Genomic DNA, 24,187 nt, shown 5'->3' on the forward strand with positions numbered 1-24,187 from the left:
AATAACAGCAAACTTGTATGAATGCACAACTTACAACACAATTTGCCTCATAAGTAGTGGTCAAAAAGGTGTCCTTTGCAAACGTTGTTAACTGGCTACTACAGTACAGTGTGCAGGAAGAAAGAAAAAACTGAATGGAATTGCACAGCCTGACCTCTCCTATTATTCCTCGTTCCCATGAGAATTACAACTGTTCCTACTGGAGCCTCAAGCAGAATCACAGGGCTTTTCATTTCAGGACTTAATTATGCACAATCGTTTGTAAGGTGTTAACAGTACTGAGTTTAGCAGCCAGCATGTCCTGTGGCAGTGAGACCATCCAGACACCAGATTGCAATGAAAACCTTCATGGATCAACAGAAAAGATAGGAAACAGGTAGGAAAACGATATTGAGTGCATGTTCTTAAGTTGTAAAAAAGCTCTTGTTTTTTTAAAAATAGGTTATGGTACCTTTTAATAAGTTTTAAAGCTTGGATCAGTTTGAGTAGTGTGACACCCTTTACCACAAAGTTTGAATTTCCCAGTGGGAGATGTGAGCTCATGTATACAAGACATATTCAGAGAGGTTAGTTATTTATGTTTTAGTTATCAATCGACTGAGCAGAATTTTTTTGTGTATTAGCCTTGGAAGCCTGCTAGGACCTGTTTTCTTAACAAAGTGGATCTGTACTGGGTTGAGTGTGGAGTTCTTCAGGATTGCGAGAGGCAGCTGTTTTGTGTGTTTTAGTCCTATACTTTTGTATGAAGGATTAAGCCACATGGGAAAAGAAAAGGAACTGGCACTGCATATACTCATGCCCTATGCCTGTGTTCAAAAATAAAAAATAACTAATTCGGTTTACCTTTCAAAGTATTGCAAAGGTTACAGAATCACAAGCCACAAGAGAACAAATTTTCCAACTCTTTTATTAACAGAAAAAAAGGAGACTTACAACTTTGCCTCCATAGTCTATGAAGTGAAGAATATAAAAAACAAATTCTTAACAGGTGCACAGTAAACCTTGATACTCAGTAGTTCATATGTTCACCTTATATTATAAGCCTTTTAAATGTTGAATTGTCTTGTATTTAATTTCATTGGGAAAATAAAAGCCCAAGCACGGTAATTTTCAATTGTTTCACAACCCTTTTAAACAACACGAAGAAAGACATATCGAAACCTTTAATATGTTCTCTCTGCTCAGATTGGACAACTTGGTCTTTTAGACCCCTAAACTCTTTGTGTCCTCAACGGTTTTTCTGATCTTATAAATTTGTACTGCTTCTCATTCTTCTGCTGGATATGCCACACTGAAACCCCGGGAACTTTAACACCACCTTAAACTTTCCAATGCAAGCCTGGGTGTGAAAAATTTCTGCAGTCTACCTGTGTAATCTGGTCATATTTGGAAATGTCATTTTCTTATATATGTACATATAATAGGTCACATTACCAAATACTGTAGTATTTGCTCATCGCATACAGCTGCTCATTTGAGTTTTTGAGTGTGGGTGGATTTTAATGGTAGTTTCTGCAGTGCTTTTAAAAATCATAGAAAGCAAATGGGCTTACTACATCTGTAAATGCAACATAACTTGCTTTTGTCATTTTCTCACCTTCAGAGGCCCATTATATCAGACAGAAACATTCAGTATCTTCAGAGGCTGTTCTTTTTCATTTAATTTGCAAAGGAATAGCTGTTTAGACACTGGATTTGGGTCCAGTCTTTCTAGCAAAAGAAGCTGCCACTTCATCTGTTATTGGTGCCCGTTGCTGACAGCCTCTGAATGAAAATCAGAAACGGAAGCTGCTCTCTGAGCCACTGCCAAGCAGACCTCTCGTCTTCATTAATCACTGAATCGGGTCGGTTCGGGGGATTTTTTTGTCTGAGTTTATTTGCGGAAAATATTAAATAAAAAAGACGTCGGCTTCTGCACATTTCTCTGCAGAACCAAAAGCACAATTTGAAAGCATAATTGAAAAAAGGCTGGAAGTTTAAAGGATTCCAGCGCCACTGGGAACACACAGTTCTTTTTCGTTTACTGAGCTCTCTGTAACAAAGCCATGGGGCTTTAGTACTGAGTGACTAAAGCCTGACATTGTTTAGAGGGAACAATGCCCCCGAACTGGGCCACGTGATGCCCTGAAAGTTGAGGCTTGAGCAGCAGCTTGAATTTGAGGTTAAGCAGGTTTTCTTCAGCCCGTCCACTCCTTCTCTAGCCCTGCCTGCTCTACTCTCTGTGTTTCAGTCTGTTGCTGGCCATCGAGGGCTTCATGATAAATCCTGATGCACAGCAGCCGACAGACTGCGAGCGGGAGAGGGACAAACAGGAGATGGAGGACGAGTCATGTGAGTAGGCTTCAGCAGCACGGAGCGCACAGTGGGGCAATGGGCATGAATAGCCCCTGGCAGCTTTGTTCTATAGATCCCCTATCACCTCTCTGCATTAGGCTTGGGAGGGCTTTAACACTATTTGTAAATAATGCTATACCATCAGAGTAGCATGACATGGCCAATTATCAATAATGTATATTTAAACATCTTGTTTTCTCAAGGATTTTTCATTTTCCTTTTTCATCAGTAAGTGGTTAATTCTGTACTGACTAATTTTTAAACTACACTATAGGAGTTTACATTGTAGATGTTTCTGTGTGGTTGCTGCTTTTGTTCCTTTTCCTGTCTTGCTCTTTTGATGAACTTCATGAAATTCCAGCAATTATAGGGATGTGTTGCCCAAAGGGGATTTCAGATAGATATGAACTTCCTATGACCCCACTATACAGTTGTCTTCCCATAGGACGACAAATGATTTTAAAGCTTTAGCTTTACTTTTCATATCTTTAGCAAGACAAAAACACTCACTTTATTTGAAATCCACCTGTTATCAGAAAGCTGCTTATCCCGATGAAGCAATCGTGAGCCTAGGACAACAACAGTTCTACAGTTCGACAGATCAACAAGAAATAGGTCATTTTAGCTAGCCAATAAGTGTAGCCCATTGTCAGGGACGTCCGAAGGGACTAACCGTGGAGAGGCAGGAGAGCGGAAAAAGACCCATATGCGTAGCGGCGAGACAGGAAAAAGGCCCGGGCTCGTTAGTGCAAAGAGTTCAGGAATGCCGTATAGAAACCTATGCCCTCAGGTAGCGGACGTGGGGGGACCTGGTGCTAGGCGGGTCTCAGGACATCCGAACGTCAATGCTGAGCGTGGACAGAGTGCAAGACCCGGAAATATATAGCCCAAGGGAAAGAGAGGGATCGGAAGGACAGCAGGCAGGAAACTAGGGACCGGACAGAGAAGGCGCGCCCTCTGTCTGCAGAGGGCTTGACACCCATATAGTCAACATCTGCAAAGTGGGAGGAAATCAGAGCACATGGGGAAACCCATATCAACACAGGGAGATCAAGCGAACACCTCATAAAGTTAACCCAGGCCAGAAACATGAGCCGTGAGGTAACAGTACAAACCACCATGCCACCATCCTTCTTCAATTTGATGTTATCTTTTTGTCATTTTAAAGTTTTTCCCATTTTGCTGCTGAAATCTGAACAAGCAATTCAAACTTCTGTTATCTGTAAATCGATTTTTAGTAGACAAATACCCTTTGAATCCTTTTACATTGATGTGCTGCTTAAATCAATAGGGACTGTAGTGTCATGATTAGCAAACTTGCCCCGACTGCTTCGGGAGTCCTGGGTTCAACTCTGGCCTCCAGCGCCTGTGTGTGTAATGGCTGCCTGTTTAGTTTTTTTGACTCATCCCACTCACCTTTCCCAGATTTATGACAAAGGCCGGTCTGGGAATCCCCATCTCGTTACCTCTTTGTGAAAAGAAAATCACCATCCGTTGCCATGGAGCATGTTTCCTTTCTCTTGAAGGCAAGGAGAAGAAAAGAGCTGAAGAGGTCCTCGCCACTGTGTCTCTGGCCCCCGCAGAAGCACTGTGGACCACAGAGGCAGGAGGAGCTGTGAAGCTCAGAATAGATGACTCCTGCCCACAGAGGCCCATCACGGTCCACCAGATGTTCATGTCTTCGGTACAGAAGTATGGGAGCCTTTATGCTCTGGCCACAAAGACGAAGGATAAATGGGAAAAGATTACCTTCTCGGAGTACTACAAGCTCTGTCGGGCAGCAGCAAGGAGCTTCTTAAAGGTAAAATCCAGGTGGATGCTGCACATTGGTGGTGGTGGAGGGGAGTCCCCATTACCTGTAAAGCGCTTTGAGTGGAGTGTCCAGAAAAGCACTATATAAGTGTAAGAAATTATTATTATTATTATTATTATTATTATTATTATTATTATTATTAAAATAAGCAGTTGTTGTGCTTCAAATAGCTGCCCTTTGAAAGCATTAGAAGACACACAGGGGACACAAAATATCACACATTGCCTCAAGACTGACAGTACGCTTAATATTGAGATGTAAACGAGGAATCAATATTTCAGAATGGTTCCTTCTGAATCTCTGTTGTGTGTTGTCATGGGAAGGGAAATGTGAACAACAGAAAAAGTGTTGAAACCACACAGGGGTGATTGTCTTGTTTTCCCTTGACTTGTACAGCTTGGGTTGCAGCGATTCCACAGTGTGGCGATCTTGGGTTTTAACTCTGCTGAGTGGTTCATTTCTGCTGTTGGTGCCATATTTGCCGGGTGAGTCCCTCTTGCTAAGCTGTAAGCTGATCATCTCCGATCTGCAGGATTTATTCCAATGGACGACTTCTACACTGAGAGTCTTTTGAGGGAAGATAAATGCAAAAAGTTAATTACATTTTCTAATGTAATGCATTTGCATTTCACAAACATCTTATTTATTCAGTGTTTGATTTATGTCAGCTTCTAGACAATGATAAAAATAAAACAAACATCACAGAGGTTGACAATAGAACACTTTAACTCAAGGGGATATTCCATAGTAGCGTTAGATATTATTTTGCATAGCTACCTTTTCTTCTTTATGTAAAATATACTATCAAGTATTTTTTATCAGGAAGTACTGTGAACTCATATGATGCTTTTGTTCAAACTTGTATCAGAGGCACAGCAACTGGAATCTACTCCACCAATTCTCCAGAGGCTTGTCACTATGTGGCCAGTGACTGCAAAGCCAATGTCATTGTGGTAGAAAACCCAAAACAGCTGGAAAAAATCTTACAGGTAAGGAGGAATATTTAAAAAAAACAGATTAATACAATAAGATACTGTAGACTTTCCTCTGATACTCACAAAGAAGAGAAGTTATCAAGACTTGCATCACATTAACCAGATGGTCAAAGGGTGATTACATTCAGTAGTATCTGTGTAACATTAGTTCTGCTTTCTGCATGCACATGTCTGTATTCTCTCTATGTGACATTTATCCTCAAAGAAAACAAGACTCCTCTTTATATCCGTAATTCATAGGAATAACAACATCCAATAATTAAGCATACTAAAAGATTTAGGGATTGTTTTTGTCAATAAAATCTGGCTTAACCCGCTTGGCTGAGGACTAACCTCCTGGCCAGAGGACGAGGAGTCTGGGACCCCCATACAGATTGAGAGACCAAGGGGCAGCTGCAGAGGGGGAGATGGGGATGGAGTAAGAAGTACACTAGGGAGAGGAGGGGATTATGAACAGTATTTATAATGTTTTAGGTGAGGAAGTGATGTCAGGAGTGATTAACAATTCCCGACAGCTGAGTCTGACTTGGCGGTTCTCATCCCTCCTGAAGATTTGTTATAAATTCCATTAAATGTGGCATAAAAGATTATTTTCAAATTGCACCAATTGTTCCCACAAGAATTAACCAGCTATGGCCTGCTTATCTTGAGATACCTCTGTTCTTGATGTTGATGATGTTGTCATTCCCTTCAAGTGTCCCCAGCTCTCTGTAGTGTATACAGCTTTGCAGTGTTGGGTTGTGTCACTGTCCTTTCAGATCTGGGACCGCCTGCCTCATCTGAAAGCTGTTGTACAGTATGTTGGGCCACTACAGAGGAAACTGCCCAACCTCTATTCGGTGAGTTAGCCATCCATTCCTTAGCTGTAGCAGTCAATTGAGAATAATTCAAGTAGGTCAAAATGTAGATGGCAATTTATTCGACTGGATTTTCCATTTCAATTGTAAGTGAATGTACTGTACCTGTCACTGTTCTTTTGTCATTCTTCCTTAAAGGAAAGCAATGGATTTCCTGTGATAAAGTAGTGTTTAAACCGAGATCTGTATTGTGCATGCATTTAAAAAAAGAAACTTTGCTATCTAACAGTGGGATGAATTTATGGAACTGGGATCAGAAATCTCTGAGGAGCACCTGGATGACATAATCAGCAACCAGAGACCGAACCAGTGTTGTGTTCTGATTTACACATCTGGAACCACAGGCAAGCCCAAAGGAGTAATGCTCAGTCACGACAATGTAAGCTAAAAGATTCAACTGTCTTGTGCTCTTAAACTGATTGAAGTTCTGCATTTATTAGGTTTGTGCTGGAAATGTTTGCTTTGAACAAAGCTAAAGTACAGGTGTGGCAGTTCTCCATACTAACAGTATTATAACATCAGCTTGTTTTGCATAATATTTTGTTTCCATTCACAATTTTTCAGAACTGTTGGTACTGTGACAGTCTGTATTCTTGAGTAAATACTTATTGTTTAAATATTAAATATTATTAGGAGCTTTTGGAGTTCAAAATAAAACGAAAATGTGACTGTTTTAGCACAAAAACATTACTGGCCTGGCTGATGTGTGGCTATAAGTCACACCACTCCCTATATCTCTCAACAGTGAGTGATATAAAAATTCAAATGTTTTCTAGCAATGTACCATACTATTCCACAGCCAGTACTCTACATACAGTAGTATATACTATACTATGCACATTGTAGGGTGCATACATGAAAGCAATTTAGAGACGCCAATTAACCTAGCCAGTGTGTCTTTGCAAGGTAAGAGGAAATCGTAACATCTGGCAAAAACCCAAAAGAACATGGGGAAAACATGTAAACCTCATACAGAGGGAACCACAGTCACGAATTTCAACCTAGTGCTCAAAATCTGTGACAGCAGTACTAGCCATCACAAAACTAAATGAATAATAATAACAACAACACAGATTTAGCAAGTATGATATGCAGGCTATTGATTGCACTAAATAACAGTAGTTAGAGTGCATGAATGGCAACACCCCTTTGACGGCTGAATGTCCAGATGCATTGTAAAATGTCAACTGTGCTACAAAAGCAGAGCATTTAGAATACTGAGACAAAGATGTGTCAATTGCGATAAAATCATTTTTTAGAATTTCCCACGAAGGACTGAAACATTGTTTGGTTCTTAGCCCATGAATTGCTGTTATTCAATGGTAAGACCACAGGTATTTCCAGATCTCAGTAATAGAGCTGCCTGCTGCCTGCCTGGTTTTGGACAGATAACATGGACAGCGCAGCATGCCAGCAGAGTGGGGGACATGCAGCCTGCTGAAAAGAAGCAGGAAATCCTTGTGAGCTACCTCCCTCTGAGCCACATCGCCGCTCAGATATACGACCTTTGGACAGGGATCCAGGCGGGAGAGCTCGTTTACTTTGCCCAGCCAGACGCTTTAAAGGTACAGAAAGAGTCATTAGAAACAGTAACCACCTGTGTGACTTCTGGGATTTTCTGTCCAAATAAATTTCTGTTAATTTGTGACCCACGTTAAGTTGCAAAATACAGATTTAAAGTTATCAACATTTTAAAGTTATAAATATACCATCCTTAGGGTGACCTTTATTTTTGCAAACCAAAAACCCCACGCTTTCACCTCCTCCTGTGAAGTTTCAAGGAAATCGAGATTACATGTGTTTCACAATGTCCAGTAGTAAATTCTGTTATAGAACAATTAGAAATACATTATGATCAAGGAAGATAACTCATGGTTTTGCTTTCCAATTAGGAAAATTCAATTCAATTCAATTTAACTAATACTAAACAACTTTTGTTAACATTTAAATAAATATTTAAATAATTCAGGTAGCCTGTAGCTGCACACACATACATGTACAAGAACTGTACCTTTGGCTTGTACAACAAGCTGTTTTGCAGCCAGGATGAGAAACATTTGTTAATAGATTTGATAATACCTGTTAATAATACTGTCACACAAAACAGATGCGTTGGGCATACCACAACTTCAGAAATTATTACAAGATAGAATGGAAAGACACACACTAAGCAAAACTGGGCTGTGTCTGAATAGAATCCAATTTTAATTAATCCATTTTATAAAAATGAACAAGTGACTGATCACAACTTCAGCTTTACTATATTTATAGGAACCACCCTAATGTTCTTCTTCTTTATGTTTTATGTCTTATTGATGTGTAGCTATTCAGTCTCATAAAGGAAGCTTGTTTAAAAAAAAAAACTAGAGCAAGAGTGTAGTGTTTCATATCCTTTCTTTGTAGGTATTCAAACACCAAAGACGACAAATGTTGTTCCTCCGGACCAAGTGAACATGTTAGTTTAGAAGGCCATACAAGACAACTGTGATTAGCAACCCTCTTGCTTTTATTTTTCAAATACTGCGGAGGAAATCCAGCTGCGCAAGAGCTTTGTATGTCCCATAAATAACATACTGTAAGTTTGAAAAGCTGCACTGTTCTGCAGGGAAGTTTAATCAGCACATTGAAAGAGGCTTGCCCTACATCTCACATGGGCGTCCCGCGAGTGTGGGAGAAGTTGATGGAAAAGATCAAAGAGGGGGTCGCTCAGTCCGGGTTTCTGAAAAAGAAAATGTTAACGTGGGCGATGTCTGTGACGCTGGAGGCCAATCTGAACTGGGCCAATAAGTAAGTGTTCCAGAGTACATTTAAAGGGCCACCAATTTTATGGATCTGCATGAAAGGTACTGTATTTCACCACTCTGCTGTATTTGTTTTGTTTTTATTTCTAGGAATGAAGCCAAACCATTTCTGTTCACTCTCGCAGACAGCTTGATATTAGAAAAGGTTCGCGCAGAACTTGGGTTCTCACACTGTCTGAAGTTCTTTTCTGGGGCAGCTCCCATCACAGGTGAAACCCTGGAATTCTTCCTGGGGCTAAACATTTTCCTGTATGAGGCCTACGGGATGAGTGAAACCACAGGCCCTCACTTCATGTCTGGCCCCAGGGTGTACAGGCTGCAGAGGTACGGGGTCACACAGTTTACAAAATAAATCGTATGCACATCATCACTGCTGAGGCGCACTGTGTATTAACAGTTTCTAAATACACTTACTATATTGATTATAGAACAACATATTAGATAACATGATAGGCTGAATTTTAAGTCATGATATTGCCTTTTTTCTCTTTGGAGCAATATACATATATAAATATGCAGTAGGAACTAATAAAGGTTTATTCCAGGCTGAAAAGAGAAGAGAAACAACGTTTCGGCTATGGAGCCTTCTTCGGGTGTGAAACGTTGTGTTCTTTTTTTTCTCTTTTCAGCATGGAATAAACTTGTTCCTTTGCAGCATACCCATGCTGACACAGCTGCCTACTCGAACTATATATAAACATATTTGTCTTACCGACAGAGAATATATTGCCTTATCCCAAGAGCTTCTCTTCTTTGGCACTCTTCCCTTTGTTTTATACTGACTCTCCCCAAGATTTCTGTAAACGCAAATGAGCCGTATTGACCTTCGTCCTGTACAGCTGTGGGAAGGTGGTCCCAGGCTGCAAATTCAAGCTGAGAAACAAGGAAGAAGAGGGGAACGGGGAAGTCTGCTTTTGGGGACGAAACGTTTTTATGGGCTACCTGCACATGGAGGACAAAACAAAGGAGGCCCTGGATGAGGATGGCTGGTTGTGTTCAGGGGATATAGGAAAGGTAGACAAAGACGGATTCCTTTACATCACAGGAAGAATAAAAGGTACGTTTACCAAACAAAGCACAGGGCCATGTAACTGATTTTACAGTCTTTTGAAGAGATTGCCTTTTTTCCAGTTCATAATTTTTTCTATTACTTTAACCACAGATGTTTTTTTTTTGCTTTGAGCACTAGATTTGCATATCATTGCCTTGAATGATTACTTATGATCAGATGCTAAAGAATGGCTTTTTCCACGTGTCGTCTGTGTTCAGAGTTATTAATCACTGCTGGTGGAGAAAATATCCCTCCGGTTCCAATAGAAGACGCTGTGAAAAAAGAACTTCCCATCATCAGCAATGCCATGCTGATTGGGGACAAAAGGAAGTTCCTGTCGATGCTTCTGACTTTAAAGGTAGCCTTTTTCACGTGATATAACTTTTGACATAACTGTGGAAAATCTGGGGTTTCAAAGCATTTTTTGTATTACAACATGACATTTGGGCACTTAAAGAGAAAACGCTTGATACTGATACCCTTGGTTTGTGTTGTCGTATCTGTTTCCAGTGTGTCTGTAATCCTGAGACAACAGAACCTACAGATGAATTAAGCCTGGAGGCTGTTGAGTTTTGCCAGCAGGTTGGCAGCCAAGCAACTAAGGTGTCTGATATTATCGGAGGGAGAGATAAGGCAGTGTACCAAGCCATTCAAGAAGGAATAGAAAGGGTCAACAAGAGGGCTACATCCAATGCCCAGCGCATTCAGAAATGGACAATCCTCGAAAAGGACTTCTCTATTCCTGGAGGAGAATTGGGTAAGGACATAGGGATCATATGTGCAAACCGATTGCTTTTGAAAAATGCAGATTCATTCACAAAAGTTTATTATGCAATAAGGTTCTGCTTGTCTAGAAACATGTTTTGGGGATCAGGTAGACCTTACTGCAGAATTGTCTTGTGTTAATCATTTCACAGATTGACTCTGGGGAAGAGAACAAGCCCTAGTTTCCAGTACTCAACAGCTGGGTATACACAGGGCCCACACACACCTATCTAACGGGGTCCAGCCTGGGAAAAAGAACCGCTTGACACAGCGCGATCCAGACTGGACTTGCCCTATTTAACAGGGTCCAGTCTGGAAGAGCAGGGAGTTTAAACCCAAAACAAAAAGAGAAACTCAGCCTGTCCCAGTGGAAGAGACACAGCAGGACAGGATAGGAAGAGGTCAGCCTGTCCCAGTGGAGATGCACAGCAGGACAGGCAAAAAAAAAAAAGGAAATAAAACAAAAGGAACAACAATGGCCGTACACTCGGTCACAATCCCTCCCCAGGGCTGTCGGTGGAGTGCTCCTCCCCTTGCGGGGGTCTGCTCATCCCTGCGGGAGGCGCTCAGTGCGTCTTAAAAGGCTCCCACAGCTGTGGCTCGTCATTAAACAGCCAAAATAGCCAGGGCTCTGCCTCCACACTGAACAGAGCCCGCGTAACCCCACATATGTGATAACAGCAACATGCAAGATGTCCAAGAGCTAAAATCAGTCAAACAGTTCAAATGAAACTAATTAAGTCAATTAAGAGATCAATTGTGTAACTGAAAGCTTGGCTGGAACAAAAACCAGCATGTGTGTGGGTCTCTAGGACTAGAATTGGAAAGTCCTGCTATAGACCATTACATTTGTATACTAAATTGTTAATTAATTCTTTGCTCAGTATGGAATAGTTCCATATCTTAGAAGTTGGTGATTTAATGTTGAGCTACAAAACCTGTAGGACTAGGATCAGAGCTAGGAATCCAAGAGGCGTAATAGCAAAATTCCATTTTGCAATGGAATCTTTCTCTTCCACATGAGGCACGTTTGTTTTTGGAGGGTGTATTTTGAAATAAAAAACAGGCGTCTTTTCTAACTCTCACACTATGCCTTTATTTTTAGGTCCTACTATGAAGCTTCGCAGACCATGCGTTCTGGAGATGTACAGAAATGAAATTGGCATCTTATACAAAGAATGATTATACAAAACAGAACAGCACTGTTTATAGGGCTGTTAGACACAACTAAATTGGTTACAAAATATTTGTTCTGTAACATATACAGTAGTTATAAAATATTAATGTTTTGGTCATAATCTATTATAATCTGCTTCCTCAGCATATTCTTGCTTACTTTACATTTCAAACTTGTTTCCTATTATTTCATTTCACATTTCAAACTTAAATGTCAGCATATTAAGATCAATAGATTTCTGTTTCTAGTAATTCTCGAGATCCTTTTACTGTTGTTTATTTCAAGATGAACTGGCATTGTGTGGCTAAGTTTAATTAAATCAATATGTTTTTGCAAGGTCTCTACATTAGTGCATTAAAATGTTATGTAGCGTCATGTTATGTATGTTTACACTCTTTCAATGGTCTGTACAACTCACACTTAATCAAGATTAAGTCAATGGGCGCCAGTTATTTGCATTTGCTAAATTTATACCATAGCTGTTTTTGTCTATTCAAAATGTATTTAAGTCAATTATTTTATAAAGGCCATTTTTCTTCAACATATCACAAAGGGTGCAAACAGGGACAAAATAATATGCATCTCTCCTTAGGGTTAGCAAACAAACCTACGAAATAGTTTGATCCAAAATTCATTCCTCAGGCCTCAACTTACATTGTGTTTCATGGACCCAATACATTCATTCAACACTAAACATTTTACACTTACTGTAAAAACCAAAAGACTAAGAATGGATACCAGTAAACATCAGAGATATCACTCAAACCGTCTTTATAATTTGAAGCAGTGTGCAAAGACAGAGCATGAATACACAAGCTAAAAGTGCGTTCCAGTCAAGCTGCTTCATGAACAAAGCCAGCATTTGAAGGATCACTTTTTGCAAAGCAAAAAACACAAAGGGGGGTTAATGAGAGAACAAAACAGCTTGCATTAACACAACTCAGGACTGAATAACAGATCTAAGAAATTATAACAAATAAAGTTGAAGTCTGCACCAAGAGTAACTTTTAAAAACAAAAAAGAATCCCGAATAACAGGTGTTTCACAACCAGAGGTAAAGGCCACAGAAAAGGCTTTCAAACGCGCGGAGATGAACAAAAAAATGCAAGCTCTAGTGAGAAACACTGCTGGTTTTACAAACAGCTGAGGTGCAGGAGCAGACGTTCACTTGAACATAAAGCATGCAGCTCAAAAGGTAAAATTACACACGATACTGTATAGGCTCTGCATCGGGGGGAACAGCCTCCCTCTATTTTGAAATGCCATTAGATAATTCATCCAACAAACACGCTGTCTGCGGTTTCACTTTGTAACCCTAAGACCTGCAGAAGATTAAGAAAAATGTTCAACACACATGTCCATGCAGAAACCAAAATGACATCTATGGGTATACACAGTGTTTAAATACCCCAATAACAGATGAGCTGTGGATCACAATTCACAACAATCTTACATATGCGAGGTGTTATTAAGAAACCACACTCAATATCAATATGAAACACCAAACGCACACTGTAACATGAGAAGGAAAAAACCAAAAACACTCCTTTCAAAATATCTTGATCTTTTAATGGGGTTCTGTTCTAGGCAAGATTACAACACGGACGATTCTTTTTGTGTTTGCCACTGACAAAAACAGCAGTTTTAGAAAAAAGAACAAAATAAAATCCATCTGATGAAGGCCATATTCGGTCAATAAATAGAGAACGCCAAGCAGAAACAAAGTACACAAACATAGTGAGTGACGATACATACGACAGTGCTCTGTGGTCAAAGGAGAGACATTCAGAGGTCAACCCAAGGGGTTATTTTCTGTATGAATATAGCGCATTGTGAATCTGAAGATGACGGAGATCTGGGGGGTTACAGACTGGAGGCCAGAGACAGCTTGCGTGGCCACCAGGAGAGCAGGCGCCGCTTCTCAGTCCATGTCTCGCACTCTGCGGCAGATCTCATTCGTGAACTCAGAACACTTCGCACCGCCCCCCAGGTCTTTGGTCAGAACCTAGGAAGGTCAAAGGAAAAGAAGAAAAAAAAAAACAGGGGAAACATCATTTACTTGAAACACAGATACACGGAGCGGGGAAGAACAGCAAAGACCCACATAAAAAATAAAAATGAAGAGGGACGCATCGGAACATTTGTCGTCAGGCCGGCCCCCGATTCCCGGCACAAACCTGCTTGTCGTTGATGGTGTCGAAGCAGGCCGCCTCGATCTTGCCGGCGTAGCTGTGGAGGCCCATGTGCCGCAGCATCATGACCGCGCTGAGCAGCAGGGCAGTGGGGTTGGCCAGGTCCTTCCCTGCTATATCCGGGGCTGTTCCGTGGACCTGGGGGACCGCAGAACCACCGTGAGGACCACCGGGCCCCGCAGAAAGACCAGCATGAGCCCTGGGACGAGGGGTCAAGCCTGCGGCTGTTCATATGGTTTAATTCTGCCGATGTCTTAACCCAGGGCGACCAATTACCGTTTGTGCGAGACGCATTTCAATCAGCTGTCGTCCACACACTCTAACAAGTAGGGAGATCGCCGTTACGACAGTACAATGCAAGTTTCTAATGAAACACATGGACAGCATGTTATTGAGCAAAATGGAAAGCAAGTCAATCAGAGCTTAAAACAAGCTCTCGGTATAACAATTTTTTAGAAGAACTTTGCGATTACAAGATATTTTTGTAGAACCCCTAACCCTTTCACTTCAATTTTGCCAGAGGCTGTCATGTCATGTTAAAATTGCTGATTACGTCAAAACCCTTGGTTCTCTGGAGCGTCAGCAAGGTCTGGATATTCTGGTGTATAACACACACTTAATCAAGCATGCACTGTTAAAAACATTATAACTGTACTGGAATCACAATTACTGCAGAAGGCAGCAAGCAATACGATGGGAGTCAAAGCATCTTCCAGCATACCGATTCAAAAATGGCGACTCCATTGGCCCCAATGTTACCACTAGGAGTCACTCCCAGGCCTCCGATCAACCCAGCACACAAGTCGCTGAAATACAAACAGCATTTCACATTCGCAGCATTAACAGCTCAAGTACAGCACTAGTTACATTAGTAAGAAGACTTTTAATCACAATTTTAATCATATGGTTGTGTATGTATATGTAAAAACCCATTGCAAAAAACAGTGAAAAAACTATATAACACGACTAATTTTGCTTTGTTGATTTTCATCTTGGTATTAGACCTACAAACTTTGACATGAGTCTTCTCTCACCTGAGGATGTCACCATACAAGTTAGGCATTACGAGTACGTCAAATTGTGTTGGATCTTGTACCATCTAAAATGAAGCAAAAGGAATGAAACATTACAAATCTTAAATTATTTGAAAGCGGAGAAAAAAAAAACACATAAAAATCTTACATTCAGGCACACTGTATCCAGGTACATTTCTGTGAACTTGATATCCTTGTAGTTTTCTGCAACTTCCCGACATTTTCTTAGAAACAGTCCATCAGACATACGCCTGCAAAGGGTTAAATTATTTTTTTCAAACCACAAAAAATCAAGTGTCAAACTGTGCCTTACTACTTTTCACAAAAGCATTCACACAGCATTCTAAATGTTGCTGAAAGATTAAAAATGTTTCCTGTATTTTAGAAAATAAATAATTCAACAGTCTCTCTTTTGGGTTTGGTGCCGATTAACAATCGAGTTAATAATCGACAACACTGCCCAGAGAGTAGAACACACAACCTACAGTTAATAAGTACAGTAAATACTACACACTGGTCAGTTCTCCAGACAGCAATGAATACAATTCCCCTCCATCTCTTACAAGCTTCACGGAAATTACTATAATTACAGTTCATGGCTTCAGAATTATACGTACATGATGTTGGCTTTGTGTACCGCTGTAACAGTACTTCTTTGGTTATTCCTGGCATACTCAAATGCAAACTCAGCAATACGCTTACTAGCTTTCTCAGTGATGAGTTTAATACTCTGTACCACTCCGTCAACAATCTGCAAAGGAAACAAGCAGACAGAAACCAATGAAACAGCATACAGGTACAGAACTAATATACTGCTTGATATATTGAACAACCTGTACAGATTAGTAGCTAAATACAGCCGTGTACAAGTTAATTTGTGCTGGTTAATTTGGTGCTTGAGGGAGGAAATCATTTCTACGGTGTACATTTGTGAATAGCTCATGGTTATTAAAAAACAGCATGACGAAGCTTACAGTCAGCACTGCTTTACAAGGACTCAATGGGAGGGGGAACACAAAATGCTACAATTTTGCACTAGTAGGATACAACAGAGAGAACATCGTTACTAAAAAGTAAAACAATAAAAAAATGCTAAGCCAGCCACTGGAAAAAAAAAGGTCACCGAGGCAGGAAGTAAACTATGTGAACTTCAACCTGGTGGTCAAGGAAGGGTCAATGGAGTATCAGGTGACTTCCTAACATGCAGCAAGGAAACGATGAATGCACAACTGTTTAAGTGTGCGAAGCACAAACCGACAAAACAGGAGTGCAATGAGACACTGGGAAATACTGGGAAAAGTTCTAATAGTTTAGTTTTAGATGGGCGGGGGGAAAAATTGGCTTTATGCAATTTTTAGCACCTTACCTACAGTAAACAGGGCTGTAAAACGAGAAGCGCACTCTCTCCAATCCTGCTAGCACTGCACACAAAAGACTTACAAGGATTATATGCGAAAGTGCATGGCAGAGGCGAAGGCTGCTCTACAGGACATTCAAGTAAGGGGTTAACATGTGACAGAAGCGCTGGGGAAAAATGCCCTGTTCTGCACAAAGATACAGCAGTCAGGAGGACAGCAGGACAACAATAAAAAGCTGCATTACAGTAGGCACGCTTGGGGTTTTGGGGACTCGATTCCTTATAAGGACAAAAATTTGCTTCTGTCAAAAATGACAACCCGCTACGGCAGAAGAGGTTTGCACAGGAGGAGACAGTGTGACCAGGTTTTAGCTATACCACGCAGGGACAAAAAATGTTGGCAAAGGATTTAAAAGCAAAAACAAAGCAGCAGGAAGGGAAGTGATGATGCATAGCAAACCAACTATATTACACTGCTATTATTGCTGAAAAGTAACTGCGGTGTTGTAAACTAGTGTTTAGTTCTGTAAGACAATGGGATTCTCTGTGTTACATCTGCCAATAATAAGCAGCATTTAGTTTTTTTTTAAATGTAAGTGCTCATAAGGCTGACATACGGAATGTATAAACAGCAGCAAATGAAAGGGAAGAACACTTTTGATCCTATTCATAGAACCTTATTCTTTTGAGCGATGTAGGAAAAAGGCTTTCTCCACTAGTTAGTAATTGTTTACGAGGAACAGAAGCTTTTAAAGAAAGCAAGCAAAATGATAAATTCACTATCACATAAATGCTAGATCCTGTAATTCCCCTTTGAGCAAAGTCTGCCCCATGTCTCTTTGTGGAATTGGAAATATTACAATTCTCCATATCCACACTGTACTGCTCTGAACAGGATGCGTACCACGTGCTCAATCCCGCTGTACTCTCCTTCAGTGTTCTCTCGGATTGTGACGAGGTTCACGTCAGTGTAGGGGGTCTTGTAGCCGTCAATGGACACACATGGACGCACGTTTGCGTAAAGATCAAATGTCTTCCTAAGCAGCAGATTCATAGAGGGATGGCCAGCAGCAATGGGTGTCTTGAGAGGTCCTACACAGCACAGCAAAAAGTGTAAGAGTGAATCATTTCAACTGCATTGTTACACCTCCACAGAAAAACAATTATCTGATGTCTTACCTACTGTGAATCATAAGAAACATCACTTATAGCTAACGAATTTACCAAGTTATCAAGAACACGACCATCTTTTTGAAGCAGATGCACTTACGATTTTATTGAACAGGCATTATTATGCTTCTCATTATGATGATTAACATTAATCAACTGTGAAAGTCACAGGCTAGCAGTGCCTGACCACCAGTAGATTCTTTACAAGATGGTCTCTGCAGTCCAGTGTAAAGAGTGCAACACAGATGCCATCCTGGAAGAATCTAATGGTAGTCACACATGCTACTAGTCTGTGTGGGGTGATCACCCCTGTTGATGAATGATAACCATCATAATAATGTCTGTTTAACAACCCAAGTCCAACTCTGCTCCTCTTATGGAGGCTGGACAAGCCTGTTCACTGGTCTCTGAGCCCTAGATCGCACGTCCTCCAAAGCTCTTCCCACAACTGTTCGCTGAGGTTCCAGCCAGGCTTGCAGGCTCATCTGTCACAGTCTCGTCTCACAGGATGGAGATGGTTATACGAACAGCATGGGAACAGCTTTGCCACGTCAGGATGAGCCCGCAGGAGGGGCAGTAAGTCAGGGTCCGGGGCTTGATCAATACAGCACTGTGCACTGGGGCTGCAGGGCCGTCAATATAAAACCTTATGCACCTGACATGTTGCTCACACCACTTCATTCTGTTATGGTGATAAACACTGGAGAGCATGCCACCTGTGTGATCACCTGGCCTGCAAACAATAACTGTTTAACTGCCCCCTCACATCTAAGCTGCTGACGTGCTGGTTGTTGCAACCTGACATCCTGCCATGCAGTGGAAGCGACAGTAAGAGACAATCATGAAAAACAAAAATCACGTGATGACGTTGTTCTTGGCGAGGTCTTGTGACTTGTGGTCTTTCATATCGCGGTATATTATTATTCATAGTCTGCAACTGGCTTTTTAGCAATACCTAGCTGTGAATACCAGACAGAGTGCAACAGTGTGCCTAGTCCAGCCTCAAAACATACAGTTTCCTTTGTGTATTTTTCCTTTTTGATTTTCACCAGGCTTAGCACTAAATAGGCTAAGTCACATCTTCAGCCGTGCCCATTCGACACTCCAACTAATGAGGTGATTGCGTGCTTATGCAACAGCCAAAAATATTCAACTGTCAGTCTTTAATGAACAATTAATGACAATAATGTATAAAAAGATGTAATCAAACTCCTAAATCCATATTCTTTATTTTTCAAAACATAGACACATTGAGTGATAAGTTTCTTCTGATGCTCAGTAAAGAGCAAATTATTTGCGAAAGACTCAAGTACAAGAAGGGCCATACCTTTCAGTCCAATTTTGCTTTTATCCATCGATTCTTTAGCTTCTGGGGGAATCATCCACTTTCCTCCTGGACCTTTAATTGCAGTGACATTTCTCTCTTCCCAGTGAACTGGAGCCTTAAGTCAAACAACAACAAGATCATTAAATCTCCTATTACTGGAGAGCACTTCATGCACAGGATATTGTAAGTGCTATGCATTCTGAAATGTCTTTTTCCATCTTAAGAGGCGCACTCACTTCGAGGACTGGGAAACGTGCTATAACAGACTACTCATCGGCACAATAACAAACATATCCTAACAGACCAGCATGCACTACAAAAATACACAAATACATTTCATTTCTTGTCAATCCAATGGAAGTATGCTGACCCAGCTGGTTATGTAACAGTACTAGCTTGTCTAGAAAAGGTTTGTTTTCCATTTGTAGTTTATATCTTTACTTTTTAAAGGAATAAAAGTTTACTTTCCACGACAAACTAATATTGCTCTTCTGTTTGGATTCTGCTTCAATTTAAAGACATCTTCTAGAATATTTTGGTGAAATTCCAGACAGGGGAAAAGAGAGTAACAACTGGGAGTGGCCACACAGACTACTTAGTAAACACTAAGTTTACAAAACACCCAGGTTCCTCCTCACGTCTAGCGGACTCGAGCGCTAACCTGAACGGGCACACCTCTCCCTGAATTCCCTAGATAAAGGCTGATATTTTGCGGTCAGTCTCCTGTGGAGACCAACCCCGGTAAATAACTTTCTTGATTTTCATGTTTTCTTTGTCAACATTACCTTGGCCGCTTCGAAAATCTTCATGACAGCACTTGAAATTTCTGGCCCAATGCCATCCCCTGGGATAAGTGTTACAGTTTGTAGCTGAAAACAAAACAAAAAAAATTACAAAGGTACGTAAAGGCTTTTCAAAAGTACTTGAACAACTGCCGGGAATAGTTAAGAACTGAATTCTAACCATAACTTTTGATAAGGAAAAAGTATTCTGCCCGCCCAATCTCTATCATTATATACCGAGAAGCATTAAAATGCAACAAAAGAGCATTGCAAGCAATGAAAACAAAAAACTGAAAAGTCCTATTAATTTTTAAGATAAAAAAAAATTAAGTTCAGGTGGAAACTAGGAGTACAATATCCTGAGTTGTTTTGCATTAACTTATTTTTGGGAAAGTGTGGCAATGCACCTATATTGAAGTCTCTAAAGCAGATAAAGGACTGCATTCCATATTCTTCTGCCACTCTTCCAGATTTTGTCAATCTAAAACTCAGTTTATAGTATGTTCCCCGGCCTCTCTCTTCTGGATGACCTTGCATCAGTCAGATCGGGCTGCTCAGCAAGGCTGGCAGGTCACACAATCCACCTGCTGTCTGTGCATCAAATCAAGACAGACAGCAGCTGGAGACCACTTGCAAGGTCACCTCCTAGCTCTTGTGGGAAAGAGAAGGGCTTCAGCTGAGCATCATTTCACCAGCCAGTTTATAACATGGTAGAAACGACCTTCCAGCTCTGATGTACAGTCAGTTTAAAGGCCCTCTGTGGGACAGAAATTAGGGCCGTGTCTAGGGTCCAGCTACCTGAAATTGTGGAACTTCAGATCATGCAAGATGGAGCAATCCAGTGAAGGAAAAATCACATTTATCTGAAAGGGTGGCAAGTTACAAACCCATACAGTTGGTCTTCTAACCCAGGTGAAAAGTCAAAGGACGCAGTAATGTACAGTATGTGTAAAAGGACACATTGCTCTCTTGGACTGCAAAAAGCAGTGCGATTGGAGCAGGGTACTTACCCCGCCGCCATAGCTTCGGACTGGTGCCTGGCTCTGTACAGCACTCACAACACGAGACAACTAGAAACCAACAGAGAGGACAACAGCTCAATACCTCAGAATCACAAACATGCAGAATAACCAACATGCAAGGTTGTGACTGTAATTTGTTTAATTTGTTCTGTAATTGAACAGACAGCACATGAATAACTCCTAATGTGACTCGTTAGGTCTTTTTCTGAGAATTGTTTTTTTTTAAGTACCGAACAATAATGCATCAGATATTTACAGTACACTCCATGCCTTTCAAACATCAAAGGATCTTGAGGACATATCACTGCACGGTTTCTAAGTGAACACTTTCAGTCTGAAGAATGGTAAACGTTTACAAAGATGACAGTTATGTCAAAAAAGGAAAAAAAATATATTGAGTATTGAAGTAAAAGAGGAAAAAGTACTGACGAAAAAGAAACAACCAGCTTTTGCGTATTTGAAATAGCTTCACTGATGTGACTCCTCCAGACTCTTGATTAGCAGTGCAATTCCTTACTGTACACATCCTACTGCATTATCCCTTGCATAATCAAAGCAAAGGCATTAAAAAATACACATTATTAGTTAAGCAAACAGCCAACCACTGGGGTAAACAATTCATTGCAGATCACTGCGCTAAAGCTGAAAATATAATCTTGCTAATCTGGCACAGGCTTCGAGCTCTATAAACTTTTTAGAATGATATCAAGACAATAAATAAGATTAATGTAAAGCAATAAGTGCATTATAAAGTCATTTATCAAGCGTTACATAACAACACAGGCCAGTGAAGAGAATGGCAAACACACTCTCCCTGGCTCTAGGTAAACGGAGAGCTGTGAAGTAATGAGGGCGACATCTACTGTAGATCAAACCACTGAGGGCTGCACCTGAAGCGTGCTCCTTCTGAACATCATCAAACCCCTCTCTCCGCTCCAGAAGGAGTCTCCCATGGCACGATCAGCCTAGCTCTGAAGGAAAACCTGTGGTGTTTTGAATTTACTATTCTGTTGTCCTTGAGGGTGTCAGCTAAAACCAGTAAGGCAAAAAGACGCCATTGCAGTTATCCAAAGGTCCTGATGGAAACAACCAGCAATTAATCAACATTATTCACACAACTTTTAAGAATTTGTGACTTTCGTGAATATTATCCACGGTTGGCTCTGTATGTGCTGTATTAATTTAAGTGTATGCCTAAAATACGGTTTGTAGACCCGAAGTCAACATTTATACAATGGAGTCAGAATATCTCCTGTGCCCATCTGACATCTGGAGTCGTCTTCTTTTAGGGTGGTGGTTGAGTGCCATGGCGACCCTATGGATGGTTTCCCTGTCACTAGAGTTTTCATGGCAGGATACAGGAATAGATTGCCAGGCCTTTCTTCCTCATAGACAGTGTGAGTGCTGTTGCTGTTGTCACAGATATGTGACACCCCACTGCCAACACCACCCCCATACTGCTGCTGCCCAGTGTGGGTTATTAGAGAACTTTGCACCCGACATGGGACACGAACCCACTACCCTGAGATAATGAGTCTCATGCTCTACCAACTGAGCTAGTCGCAGCTTTCTTTAGGGGGGACAGATCTATTTTACTGCTTTTCTACAGATCATTTATTGAAAGTGTATTAACATACTGTCAGTTTGGTACCATCAGTACCGCGCACTGTAACAAACAGAGGGATCTAAAGAAGACTCATGGCATCATGAAGTGTGTGGCACCCCCCCCACCACTGGGAATCTGCACTACTCCTCTTTGAGAGACACCTCTGTGCCCCCAGATGACCCCCTCTGCAATTTCAGATCTCTGAACCAAAATACATGGGGAATCTCAGGCTTATGAAAGATGCATTTTATCCTATATGGTGGGATCTTTATATTCCATACCATCTCAGTGTCAGGTATTGGCTCTTACAGAAAAGTAGTAACAACGTGAACGAAGACTTATGCGTTATGCGTTGCCTTTAAAACTCAGACCTTCCACTCACCTACAACGAATACCGCGTACTTTTACTCTCCATACAAATGGGCATATCTACGAAAACGTCAAAATGATGTACCGATGCCTATGTTGTGAATTCGTGAAGGAGACATAGGCAATTTACGGCAAACGAATTCAGAGAAATGGGGAAACTGAACAACCTGATCTCCGTTACCTAATCATCTGTCATTGAGCAAGGTTACTCCTTGTATTCTCATAAATTCTGTAATGGCTGTAGTGAAATGTATAAAATGTGTTTGAAGAAATCTTACTTCTTCTTGTTTCTTGCCAATAAGCCGTAACCCGAATCTTTCCAGCAGGCTTAAGATCTGCAAAAACGGCAGTAGGATTTTTAGGAGCCGAGAACACAAACCCGCACCTCAGACAAGACTAAATTTAATTCGGGGATGCTACAATACTCCGCACATGCAGTCAACCTCCACCTCACCCAGGTGACACTTAAAGGTGAGGACATTATTTAAGATAACCCATACCGATTACTACTAAAAATACGCAGTTTGCATAAACGGAATCCACGTATTCATTCATCATTGCAGGCTGGGGAGACAAATATATTTCGGTGCTGATGTGAAGGACACCGCGCAGGAAAGGCCTCCGCTGACTGCCTCTGCCGCCTCCGTGCTTTCCGCTCATTAATTTAGGCACAAAGAGGTTTTCTCGGGCTAAAGAAGAGGGGCAGAGGCGCTGTCCAGACGGACAGGCTGTCCGTCCGGTGCTGCTCGGTGTGCCGGCCGGGCGGTCCTGCTCTTACCGTTGACCTCCACGCGTTTCCAGCCATCCCGTCCGCCTCACTCCGCGATCACGCCTGAGCTACTGCACTGCCTGCCCGGACCAGCTTCCTGCACGGAAAAAAAAACCCTTTTCCGGGTGAACCACGAGTGATTTCACCCCGCCCACACCCGACGGCATCACGGACTGATCTCGTTTGCTAACTCCCCCGGCGGTGCGATCGAAAGGTTCAAAATCCTTGGGTGGGCGTGTTACGCGGGGGGGGTGATTTCAGCTTTTCGGCGTCGTAAACCCAGAAAAAAAAACTCAAAATGAGGACTTCTGTTGTTTTACACTTAAGCTTAAATAATACTGTTAATTCTAAATCTTTTAGGACAGAATCGCAGGTCAACTAATGCACCGTAATCTCATGCTACAGTTTTAGTGTGAAAAGTTTCTATACGGTTCTGGTGTCTCTAAATTCATGGGTCAAGGGATCCCACCTTGAAACCTCCTCAGCTTTCTGACCAGATTCCCCCCCCAATCCTAGTGAAATATCACGAAATGCTGCAAATTCATATCCTGTTCAAAAATTGAAAAGATGTCACCTCAACTCCTTTGCACCAATTTCGAATTGTTCAAATTACACCCCATTTTAATTATGCACCGTTATAGCTGCTTGGACAATGTTTAAAGCGTTTAAACAGAAACCTGAAAAGTACATGTTCTCACCCTGTAGAGATAAATAGTGTATTTCAAATACCAGTTTCATCTGAAGGTATTATGCAAGGAAGAAAACC

General features: G+C 41.2%; 2 protein-coding genes across 3 annotated transcripts; one reads left to right on the forward strand and one right to left on the reverse strand.

The window, feature by feature from the left end:
- The first annotated feature begins 47 nt into the window (after positions 1-47).
- Positions 48-12,168, forward strand: acsbg1 (acyl-CoA synthetase bubblegum family member 1). Its single transcript, XM_088641621.1, has 14 exons — positions 48-376; positions 2,231-2,331; positions 3,861-4,135; positions 4,544-4,632; positions 5,016-5,136; positions 5,901-5,981; positions 6,229-6,378; positions 7,388-7,564; positions 8,605-8,786; positions 8,891-9,124; positions 9,640-9,857; positions 10,070-10,209; positions 10,362-10,608; positions 11,722-12,168. The coding sequence occupies exons 1-14, from the start codon at positions 297-299 to the stop codon at positions 11,796-11,798; spliced, it is 2,172 nt and encodes a 723-aa protein (XP_088497747.1). The 5' UTR covers positions 48-296; the 3' UTR covers positions 11,799-12,168.
- Positions 11,688-23,581, reverse strand: idh3a (isocitrate dehydrogenase (NAD(+)) 3 catalytic subunit alpha). Of its 2 annotated transcripts, XM_088641624.1 has the most exons (12): positions 23,431-23,532; positions 22,931-22,987; positions 20,666-20,725; positions 19,659-19,742; positions 18,874-18,988; positions 17,281-17,468; positions 15,637-15,770; positions 15,168-15,270; positions 15,020-15,084; positions 14,707-14,791; positions 13,971-14,123; positions 11,688-13,798 (listed from the first exon to the last, which is right to left on the reverse strand). In XM_088641624.1, the coding sequence occupies exons 1-12, from the start codon at positions 23,455-23,457 to the stop codon at positions 13,715-13,717; spliced, it is 1,155 nt and encodes a 384-aa protein (XP_088497750.1). In that variant the 5' UTR covers positions 23,458-23,532; the 3' UTR covers positions 11,688-13,714. The 2 variants fall into 2 exon arrangements, with proteins under 2 accessions (XP_088497750.1, XP_088497751.1); XM_088641625.1 differs by lacking the exon at positions 22,931-22,987 and having other exon boundaries at positions 23,431-23,581.
- Positions 23,582-24,187: the final 606 nt, after the last annotated feature.

Source organism: Lepisosteus platostomus, chromosome 7, assembly GCF_059453375.1.
Source record: "Lepisosteus platostomus isolate fLepPlt1 chromosome 7, fLepPlt1.hap1, whole genome shotgun sequence".
NCBI lineage: Eukaryota > Metazoa > Chordata > Actinopteri > Semionotiformes > Lepisosteidae > Lepisosteus > Lepisosteus platostomus.